This window comes from Danio rerio, chromosome 18, assembly GCF_052040795.2.
Source record: "Danio rerio strain M-AB ecotype USA chromosome 18, GRCz13ab, whole genome shotgun sequence".
Taxonomy (NCBI): domain Eukaryota; kingdom Metazoa; phylum Chordata; class Actinopteri; order Cypriniformes; family Danionidae; genus Danio; species Danio rerio.
In genome coordinates, this window is record NC_141038.1 from 16,100,816 (window position 1) to 16,112,972 (window position 12,157).

At 36.0% G+C, this 12,157-nt stretch overlaps 1 protein-coding gene across 3 annotated transcripts in view; it reads left to right on the top strand.

Annotated features, from left to right (window-relative positions):
- uri1 (URI1 prefoldin like chaperone) overlaps positions 1-12,157 on the top strand; it is a 68,707-nt gene that overhangs the window by 5,331 nt on the left and 51,219 nt on the right. For 2 of the 3 annotated variants that reach the window (NM_001030145.2, XM_087292187.1), the window contains exons 8-11: positions 1,514-1,769; positions 3,006-3,157; positions 3,254-3,497; positions 6,118-6,936. In NM_001030145.2, the coding sequence (NP_001025316.2) occupies positions 1,514-1,769; positions 3,006-3,157; positions 3,254-3,497; positions 6,118-6,300 (835 nt within the window). In that variant the 3' untranslated portion in view covers positions 6,301-6,936. Of the gene's footprint in view, positions 1-1,513; positions 1,770-3,005; positions 3,158-3,253; positions 4,053-6,117; positions 6,937-12,157 lie in introns of those variants that run through there. The other variant, XR_015514355.1, reaches the window with a different exon arrangement.

Below are 12,157 nucleotides of genomic sequence, written 5' to 3' on the forward strand. Positions count from 1 at the left end.
AAAAATCAGTAAAAATATGAAATAGTTGTTTTATATATTTACAATATGAAATGTTTATTGAACTCAAAGGCAGCATACTGGAATTATGGTTGTCTCAATACTGGAATTCAATACCAGTCGGTACTGAAATTTTTAAAACGTTTATTTTCCGCAAACATTTAGGCACTGTGGAGCATGCTGATTTGCCATTGTGTTCAAATGCTCAACAGAAATGACTGTGATTGGCAGCAAAAATCATCGGTTCACCGGTTTTTAAAATCTCAGTACCCAGTGGTATCAAATTCCAGTATTGTGACAACCGTAATTGGAATACTTTTTTATAGGTTGTGTTGCACTAAAGCCTGGAAAAATGATGCTGTAAATGTATTTTTTATATCACATGAATGGATTACATTTTAAAATGTATCAAGTCAATCAAATTTAAATAGAAAAATAAAAGAAATAATGTTTAATATAAAGCAGGGACGATAAGTATTGAACACACCATGTTTTTTTGCTGGGAATAATATTTCTAAAGGTGTTGACATGGTATTGAAACAGATTTAGGTAAAAACCCAAATAATACAAACATAAAAATAAAACTAAATAAAATAAATCTGAAAAATGAGTTCTGTGTATAAACAATAAAATGACACATGGAGAAAGTACTGAACTACTGAAAGGTATTTAACACTTTAAATAAAATACTTTTTTGGTGATGGCATCTTAAAGACTCTCTGTTGTGAGGTTTTTCACAGATTTCAACAGTGTAAGAAGCTTGATGGTCTTTAGTTTGTATTTTATTTTGGATTCAGGTCAGGGGATTGGCTGGGCCATTCTACAGCTTGATTTTCTTTGTTTAAAACCATTTAAGAGTTTCCTTAGCTGTGTTTGCTGAAATGTCCACCCTGATTTCATATTCATCATGCTGATAATGTAAATGATGGACTAAAGCAGCTAATACTCATTTAAATGATGAAGGGCAGAAGGTTGCTAAATAACTACTGAGAGATTTCAGCTGCTGTCTAGGCTTTCACTGCCTTTTTACACTTCCCTTTCTTCATGTGTTCAATACTTTTTTCCCTGCATCATTTCATTTTGCTTCGCATAACTCAATTTCTAGTCTAATTATATTGGTTTTCTTTGCATATATGGATTTACCTAGTTATTACCAACATCTTGGAAAAATGTCAAGTCAACAGCACCCTTAAAATATTTTCTGAGAAAAATGGTGACTTGTTCAATACTTATTTTCACCACTGTATTTACTATATTTTTACCGTTTAATTGTGATTTTAATTACATATTTGTACAAAGATTTATTCAAGAGATTTCTTTTTTTAGCATGCTTAAGTAAGATCGACATTTTTTTAAAAATCAATTCTTATCCATTAATCACAAACTCACAAATATGCATAAGTAAATAAAAAAATGCAGTAGACATACAGAAAAGTACTCTCTAAAACTTTTAGCTGCAGATTTTTAGTAGTACACTCACAGATTTAGTCTATTTTGTTTCTCCCTGTTATACCAGATTGGACAGCACAGACACTAATGGAGAAGACACCACTTCCTCCTCAGAGGAAGAGAAGGAAGCAGATGGTGGCAGTGATGTCCAGGTTAATGGCCATCAGAAGGAAAATGGCTGGAAAGCATCATCTCTCACAGCTCAGATGAACGGCACTAATGGCTCGCACCCTGAGGAGGAGGAGGATGATGAAGACTGTGAAGAGGAAACTGACAATGGTCTTCCAACTATCTACTTTTCTCACACTGTGGAATTCAAAAAGGTTTGTCAACAGCCTCAGAAATTCCTTTTAGATTAGTTTTTTACAAAAGCTATATTGAAAAAAGATTTTAATCATTATAGATTTAATAATTCATTTAAAGAGCGTCAAATTGAAATCATTTACTCAACCTACATTTGTTTAAAACCTGTTTGAGTTTTTTTTTTTTCTGTTCAACACGAAATAGGATATTCTGAAGAATGTTGGAAACAGTAGCCATTGACTGGCATAGCATTTTTTTTCCAACTATGGAAGTCAGTAGCTATGTTTTCTCCCAAAGATGAGAATTAAATCTATGCACAAAACTGGAATATTGCATAAAATATTTGCTAATAAAGCAGCGTTTCCATCCAACAAATGAAAGAGAATTACATGATTATGTTATATTAAAGACACAGCTATAGCTTCAGATGCGGCAGATTGATTTTGTGGAACCAAGATAAAGTTTTACGCCACTCGCGTACATTAAAAATAAATACAGGCCACAACTAAACTTGCAAACTTGATCAACAAAATTAAATTAAAAATAGACTTGGGACTATTGGTGTGTGTGTGTGCGCGTTGTTGCATACAAGGTTTGTATATGTATAACCACCTCAGAGCATATTGGGGGGGTCACAAGTCACTGGCATTGTTAATTTGAGAGTGATAGACTGAAAAGTTTGGGAACCCATGGGGTAAATGATAGTAAGATGTTTATTCATTCATTTTCTTTTCGGCTTAGTCCCTTTATTAATCTGGAGCCCCCACAGTGGAATAAACCGCCAACTTATCTAACATGTTTTACATAGTGAATGTCCTTCCAGCTGCAAATAATAATAAGTTATTCTTTGTAAATAAGCTTATTAAAATGATAAGGATCATCTGACACCACGAAAACTGATGCCTTTTAAAAACTAAAATTTTTAAAAACAGAACATTATTTTTGAGGTTGTACGGATGGTAGTGTTTTTTTATAGGCCACTGATTGAAATACTCCAAATGTTTTATTGGATGACTTTTGAGTTTTTTTGGTAATTTTTCTTTAAAAACTGAAAAATCATCCTTGTGATTAATTTCAATGAGTTCAAATGAATGGTTACTTGCTCAATGAAGGGAAAATGATGGTTTTTACTCTGTTAAATTCAACCCCAACCCATTTTTTAAAAAACATTTTTTTAATTCAATTTCTTTCTCATGTATGTCTTAAAATCAAAACCTTTTGCATAATTCATTTATTTTTCTTTTGCCCTTTTAAAGGTAAGGATAAACACAGGAAAGAACACCACCCTGAAGTTCAGCGAAAGAAAAGAACAAAAAGAGCAAGCCAAACATAAAAAGAAAAGTGGCAAAAGCAGTGGCCACTCTCCTCTTGAAAGTTACAAGATCACAAGCCCAGCAGACATTTATAGGTAACAGGAAACATTCATTCACTTTTAGTCTCGTCTTCCTTTTTCTAGTGTGTTTCTAGCTCTTCCGTTTCAACACTTTCTGTGTGTGTGTTTTAGGGTGTTTGTGGACCTGGTGAATGGAGAACCAATACCTCGAAAGTCCATTCTGAAGTCGCGCAGCCGTGAGAACAGTGTGTGCAGCGACACCAGCGAGAGCAGCACAGCAGACTTTGAAGAGCGGCGGGCAGCTTTTGGACGATCATGGAGCCATGATGACGCCACACACAGCGATACCAGCGATGGCATTACAGAGGAGGACAGCCCGACTGGGACAAGTCCCCACATGAACGGACGCTTTGAGGTACGCCTCTATTCAAATGCTGAAAATAGATCTGTTGTCTGATTGCAAGGTTTTAAACTTTTATCTAATGATGTATGCAAGACTTTTCCAATCATGTGTGCAGCTTAAAGGCACTGTTCACCCAAATATTAAAACATACACTCAAGTGATTTTAAACTGTTCTGAAGAACCAGAAGCCATTTCATAGTAGGAACAAAAATATTTTGGAAGTCATTGGCTGCTTTTTTCCAGCATTCTTCAGAATATCTTGTGTGTTCAACAGAAGAAAGAAAGTCTAACAGGTTAGGAACAAATGGAGGATGAGTAAATGATTAGAGAATTGTCTCCTTCCTTGTGTAAACTGTCCCATTGAGTCCTCATCGAGCATGTATAACGTCCCACCATATTTTTTACTTTATTTTATGATAATCTGTCTCAATACAGACACTGTTACTACTTCAAACTGCGTTTAGACTAGTCTGCGTTTTTTAAAAGTGTCATTATACAATGAAAACACTGGTCCATGTTTTTACTCCTACTGTATTTCAGGAAAATGATTTCTGTTTACAATATACTGTGTAAAATGCATGACCATTCACACTCACTGGGCATGTGCATATTTTGCTGACATCTGTAAATGCCGTCTACCAGTTGTGAAACTGTGAGGGAACAGATTGTGTGATGACGAATTGACAAATCAGGGAACGATACGCAATAATCCAGAGGACCAGTCAGAGATGAACTGTGGATAGCCATTTCAATTTTAAAACTTTGCGTTTCAGTCTGTCTTACTGAAACAGTACACCAGCATTTCTAAACTAAAACTTCAGCATTTTCAAATGCTCATTTTTGCAGGACAAAGATGTCGGAGAAGGGTGGATGCCAGGATATTACAAAACGTATAGTTAGCACTAGTGTAAACAGTACCTCATATTCATTGCAACTTTAAGCTTTAAGCCTCTAACTCTATATCAATGTATGTAGCTCACAATCAAGTCTTTTAATTATGGGACCATCAATCCCACAGGAGATCCTTTGTAATCATGTTGCAGTTGCTGTAATCTAAATTGTATCTGGTGCAAAATTGTTACTCTTCTGAAGAAGTCATTTAGTTAATTAGGTGTTGTTTACTAGAAAACGTGGGGACGTTGGGGTTAGTCTATACCCAAGGTTTTCAACAGACGACCCATTGCTCTTTAAAATGTGGCCTGCATACTGATCAGCTCTCATGTTGCTGCATGTAGTGCTGCACTAGGGATGTTAACGGTACATGCATTCATCCCAAACCGTCACAGATGGTCACGGTTCTGTTTACGTGCATTTAATAAAAGATTTCAGTTTTGAAGCTAACTGAATCTTAAATTTAATATATTATTATTGTTGTTCCGTTGTTTTAAAGGGCTGAGATTATTTTTTGAACTAGAAATGCCTAATTTGCAGATTATAAAGTTTTATATTTACTTAACGTGATTAATTTGTATTTTTGAATCACAAGAAGCTCTTCAGCTCTTTAGTTGAATGTGACAAAACACTTCTGCCTGTTTAAAATAAACTGAAAAGGCAAGTACTGGAGATTTGTTATTCCTATTGTACTGTACCTGTACCAAATAATGACGGCAAAACCGAGTTACATACCAACCCGTGACTCCAGTGTACCGTTACACCACTATGAAGCACACAATTTTTTTTACACTTTTATAATGCTTTATAAAATATGCTGCAATGTCGACAAAACAAATGGGTATATACCTGTATTTTTTAATAAAAATGTTAATTAAACAAGTATAATTTCACAACCTGTCACGAGACTACCGTGAACGCCACCCAATCCCTATGGAACATTTCAATTCATTTTACTGTACTTTGAAGGTGACCAAAAGAAAAAAAGCGGATAATGAAAACCGGATTTTTAACCCTGCATAGTAATGTGAATTAGCTTTTATAGAGGTGCATGGAAAACCAATGTGCCTCATCTGTCAAAAGCCTTCTTTAAAATAATAAAACACTCTCAATATGTAAGTGGCCCCCTGTTTCTCATGTGGTTGATATTTGGCCCTCAAGGCCTCAGAAGTTGAGAATGTCTGGAGTCTATACAATCAAAAAATTATGTTTGCCGTTCAAACTGCCTGTTTAAAATGAGCTAAAACTACAATTCAGGAGTTTTTTTTTTATCTCAAACTTTAAAAATTACAGATTTGCAGCAGAAACAACACAGAAGAGCCTAGAAAAATCAACACTGAAGTAATCACATAGCAAAACCCCTTTTTAGTGAGTGCTGGATTGAAGAAAATGTCTCATTTGTGTAGGCCAAAGTACATTTCTTTTGAAACCTTAGTTTGCTCAACAATACTTAAATATTATAGCAAATAGTATATCAGGTGATAATTCCATGCCCTTTTTATCTTAAATTTCCAAAATGCATCTCAAGCAACTGTACAATGTCTTCTAACTAATTTTTCAATAAAATCTAAAGTAGATAGACTAACACATTTTTATATAATTATTTTTAAACATCCCTCTGACATGGACTACATTGTTGCCTGTTAAGTTTGCCCTAGAATCACAGCAGCGAGTTTTGCTTGTGTTCTTGCTCAGGCGAAAATAATATCATCAAATATTTAAGTGCCTTTTTGTGTTTTAGGCTTTTACTGGCACAGTGATTGAAAAGGATCCCTTACCTTGCTCAATCCCTCACCTGACCATCGCCCCACCTGCCCTTCCCACAATCCCAGAGAGAAAACTGGAGGAGGTGGTGCCAGATGTGCCTCAAGAGCTCCCAAAAAGGATGTCCAAATTCAAAGCCACTCGTCTGCATCACAAATGAGAATCACGTTCATCAGGACTTCACTTATGAATTCGGTTTTGTACAACATTAACACTTATATTAGACTTCTTCAATTACTGTCCTCTGCCTCTTGTCCTTCACACTGCTTCTATACTGTCATCTGTCTCATTGCTTTTATATGGTGACACACAGACTGTTTTTCCCCCGCAGTTTTCTTTTAAGGTCAGCATGGACAGGCTGCACATTTTGGTATCTTTTTGAGTGTTGGTTTAGATAAATAATAGCTACAAGTAGAATGGAAAAATGTAAATGCTAAAAAAAATCAACAAACAAAATAGTAGTGTAAGTAACATCAGGATTACTGCCATTGTTGTGATGTGTGGATTTGTTTTGGGAAATACTTCATTTCCCTTCTGTTAATTTGTGAAATTTATGTGCAATTTGACCTGTGTTGGCAAAGAAATGCCTGTCAATTTCTTTCAGCTTAAAAAAAAGAACTTTTTATTCCTCTATCGTCTCTCTTCACATCTTACCTCTTTGTATTATGTTTTTGTATTGTTTACAGAGTTTTGGCTTGGTTTCTAACCTAATGTACATCAACTTTTCTGTGATTCCTGGAAAAACATTGATGTTACTGGAAAAGAAAATAAATGATTTGGATTATACAAGTGATAAGCTTGGTTAAAAACGTTATTTGTTTGAGTCCACATCAACTGAAGAAGCAACCTGTCCTTGTAGTGTTGTTCGGTTTCAGCCGTTAGAGGGCGCTAAAGCCTTGTGCTTTATTTTGTCAGCTTCAAATGTCAAACGGAATGAACTACCACTAATAAAAACATTAAATATAAAACTAATGAAATAAAAAGACTGAAAATAAAGGCAGTAGTTTACTCTGATAGTCATTTGAAGCTGCTACACCTTTTTCTACATTGTTCAATGGAGTAGTAGTTCATTTCGATAGATATTTGAAGCAGACAATATGTGCTACCCCTCGAAATGAACTACTACTCCAGTGAACAATGTAGAAAAAGGTGTTGCAGCTTTAAATGTCTATCAGATTACTACTGCCTTAATTGTTAGTTTTTTATTTCATTAATTTTACTTGTTTATTAGAGTGGTAATTCATTCCGATTGACATTTGGAGCTGACCAGATGTGCTAACCCTGTTTTTGTAGATGAAATATGACTGATTGAGCAACCAGTAGCACATTCTGATGAGGTAGCACAGATCATCAGAACACCACCGTTCAATGGAAAAAAGACATTCAGTAACTTAGAAACCGAATACAGTACTAAACATAAGTAAATAACCTCAGCTAAACAAACAAAAAAAAAAGTTAAATCTAAATAAATTAAATTTTCTCACTAAAAATATTAAGTTAAACTAAGTAGAAGCAATAAAATAAGTTAAAGCAACAAAACAATATTTGATGTCTTGACTTTGTCATTAACTTTTTTTTAACTGTGTAGTGTATATATTAACCCTTATGTACTGTTGGGGATGTTTTCATCCACTCTTGGGGGGTTTTGTGTTTTAATTTGGCCATAACTTGTTCTGTGTTTCAGCTGGCAGAATGATTTTTGGTGACATCTTTTTTGACCCATATTTTGAGTAAATGCTTTGTATTAAAAAAAAAAAAACTCAACGATACACTCTGGGCAAATTGACTACCGTTTTGTTATGTTTGGAATGAAAACATCCACTGAATTAAACCGCTGTAAAGTGCATCAGATACTTTTTTGTTTTTTTTTTCTTAAATCTGTTAATCAATCTCAGCCCTGATCAAAACTATTAAATTGCTTAGAAAATGACAGGACTTTAACTCTTTAATTGCCAAATTCAAAATGATATCACTGATTTGGTGACAAACAAAATGACATATTTTCAATGTAAAAAGCAAGTGTGGACTGGATTTCTTTTTACCTTTTTATAACATCTTGGACATGTGAAACAACATTGACTATGATGGATTGTTTTTGATTGATTTCCTTTTTTTTTCCCCCTAATTTACTGTTGGTGACTGTTTTTACCCTCCATTGACTTTCATTATAGCCACATTTTATTTGATTTTTGAAACCATAACACCATATAATTATGCAATTTTTATTGTTGGTGGTTTTCCATTAGGGAAGAGATCAAATTAGCATTTTTTCTGTTGATCATCATTTGGCACCATTAAACCTGTAGATAGGCCAGTGCAAAAAAAAAGCTTAGTTTCTGTATTTTATTTGGAGTATAACAGCAAATTGAAGTGTGTGTCTGTGAGTGACCTTTACACACTTGATGTGTCTGAGAAAATCAAAATATGCATCTCTACTCTCTACAGAACTATATGGAGTAAATAAAAACAAAGACTGTGTATTTATGCACCATCAAAGGTGGTTATAATGGAAGTCAACCGGGCAAAAACAGCGACCAACAGTAAACTAGGGAGAAAAACTGAAAATAACAATGCATCAAAGCCAATGTTGTTACTAACCGTTTTAATATAAGTAATGGTGTGAATGCACATCAGCCAGTTTGGTAAGTGATATGAAGTAATCAAAATAAATAAATACTGATGATCAACACAACCAGCTCCAATTAATCTTAAAGACCCTGATTAGCTGCGTTCAGATTTATTTAGGATTGATGCAAAATTCTGCAATCCAGAGTTCAAGACCGCTTCCCCTTCCAATATGGCAGGATAGATTTGTGTTGTTAACCTTAAATGGTAACTGTAGCTTGTAGGCCTGTTAGCCATGTTGGATGATATACATTTGTTGAATGATGTGATATTTCTGAGTAAATCAATCATAAGGCAGATCTCAAGAGTCATTTATAAGGTTCATAAGGCATCATGCGCCGTGGCATTTAATAAAAGTAGCTCAACCTTCTTGGAAACAAGTATGTCAGAATAGTCCCAGAACGAGGTGACTCGGGGTGCTCCATTATTACTTCTGGCATTTAAAGGCAAGGATTGAGCACTTCTGAGGAGGACTGCCTCCATCAATGCCTTTGTTTGCGCCGGTATCAGTCACTTATGTTTGACTGCAGACTTATCCATCAGCACATTGACATTTGGACGTGGACAGGTTCTGAGTCAGCAGCTGGGCTGAACGCTGCACAGTCCATTCAATTCATTTCTGTCTAGAAAGACTGAACGATTAACTCAAATCTACATTTTTCAAGCATGATCTTCACTCTAGAGGGTTAGATCATCCCAAAATGAAAATCCAGTCATTTACTGTCTCTCATGTCAATGCAAACCTATTTTGTTCAAGTTTGGAACATACAAGAGATTTTGGTCACACTTTATTTTGATGGTCCAGTTGTTGAATTTAAGTTACACTGCATCTACATGCCAACTAATTCTCATTAGTTTATAAGTAGACTGTTAGGTTGGAGTTAGTGTTAAGTTGACATGTACTTGCAACGTTTCTTAAAGTCAGTTAAATGTCTGTTGAAGGAGCAGATATTAAGCAGTCTACTAATACTCAAATGGACCATCAAAACAAAGTGTTACTGAGACTTTTGTCCTTCTATTAAGGGTTTATACATCAAAACATCTGACAATTTAAAGATTTAGTGGAGAATCAAACATTTTAATCCTTTTTTTATTGTGATAAATTGTCTTAATATAAGTTTTTATTCGCATTTAAACACTGATGGGTGAACATAAAAAGCACACAAAAAATCCTAAGCTGGTTCTTGTGAAGGCTCAAATGTGTGTTACTATAACAGTATTCAAGTGTCAGTCAATCATTTTGATGTCGCTTAGGTGGACAGTTGTAAAGTAGCTGTGGAATGGAAACCGATGGGGTGTATGCATGATACAGTTTTCAATTAAAAAGTGTAATTTTAATCATTCATTTATACGACAACTTCATTTTTGGGCTTGACAATATTTTAAAACCGGTTTCAAAGTGCAAGTTACTTAACAATATAGACTTTGATTTGCAAGCTGAGACTGCATATCTCAGACTTGCAATGTCTGACACAATGGACTTAATGCAGCTAGTGATGTCACGGTGAGCGGTAAGGTTAGGTGTGTGCATTAAAAGGATTCCATGCAGCTCACCATGCAACTACACCAAGTCTGCATCCTGACAGTTACTCTTGTTATCTGCATGTAAACTTGCTAGGTGTGGGAGTCCCCACAATGCAGTTTAATCACACTTTTTGGCACAAGACACTATTTATGTGCATGTTGCACCCGGAGGATACCCACGCGAACGCAGGGAGAACATGCAAACTCCACACAGAAACGCCAACTGAGCCGAGGTTCAAACCAGCGACCTTCTTGCTGTGAGGCGACAGCATTATCTACTGCGCCACTGCTATATATATATATTTGTAAAAGTAAAATTTGTCAAATGCTATTGGATAATAATATAGATCAGTGTTTCTCAACCGCTTTCCTGGAGGACCATCATCACTGCCTGTATTGGATGTCTCCACCCAAAGTTACACCCATTATGGGTTGTTCTGTCTTTGCTAATAGAAGATTGGAAAAAATGTTGCCTGGTCTGATGAGTCTGAATTTCTGCTGCAACTTTTGGAAGGCAGGGTCAGAATTGGGCCTCAATAACATGAAAGCATGAATCCATCCTGCCGTGTATCAACGGTTCAGGCTGCTGGTGGTGTAATGGTGTGGGGGATATTCTCTTGGCACACTTTGGGTCCATGAGTACCAATGGAGCATTGTTTCAATGTCACAGCCTTCCTGAATATTGTTGCTGACCATGTCCATCCGTTTATGACCACAGTGTACCCATCTTCTGTTGGCTACTTCCAGCAGGATAACACGCCATGTGAAAAAAATGTGAATCATCTCAGACTAGTTTTTTGAACATGACAATGTTCACTGTACTCAATTAGCCTCCAGTGACCAGATCCTCAATCCAATAGAGCACATTTGGGATGTGGTGAAACGGGAACGGGTCCAACCCAGTACTAGTAAGGTGTACCTAATAAAGTGGCCGTGAGTGCATAGCCTATTAATGTCATCGAACCCGAATTAAACTCATCTTTCCTATGTTTCGTCACCATTTACACATTTATAACAACCTCTAGTCTGTATTCACTTTTATTTTACTTGGTGAGGACAATTTTTCCAAACGTATCCATGTTTCACATAAGAAATAGAGTTGGTTAAATGAACATTAGCATGATTATGTTCATTTTGGGGGATAACGATCACTTTTCACCCTGTGTTTTCAGATGATCCTGTGTCAGTAAATAATGCAGAGCCGCTGTTGGTGCCTTCTATTTTATGCCACTGTCTCAAGGGTTCAGGGCATCTGTGTTACCGAAACTGTCACTGATAAGCATCGCACTAATAATCGCTTATGGGCTCATGAGCTCCATAACGTCCAGCTGGTCTCTCATGCTGATCCACGGTTTTAGGGGTCAGAGTCTCTCCAAGGTTACGGAGCTCAGTTGGAATATGTCATCATTAGACTCAACATATCAGCTATAACCAAGCCATAGTGCCTCAGAGTAGCCATTTCACCCCATAATTGAAACATCTGATACTCGTCTCAAAGCAACAGTTATTAAAGGCAATTACACACCAATTAGTTGTGTAGTTAACACATCTAATGGAGCCAGATGGGGAGTATCAATTTATGCTCGAATGACAAACCTGCCCTGGATTTTGTGTGTATGCAATTAGCTGTATGAATGAATCTGGAGGTTTTTATTGCATGCTTGCTATGGATTACTAATGCTGATTTTGCTATGCATCTTTTAATCTAATTCGCACCCTATTTCCAATCTCAGACCGGCTAAATGTGTGTAGCAATTACATTAATTTTGGAGATCTGCAGTGAGAGTGTTCGGCTAGGCATGTGCTTGACTGGTAAAACAATAGATCACCACGGGCAGCTGTGTTACCTCCCTTGTTTCCATGGCAAT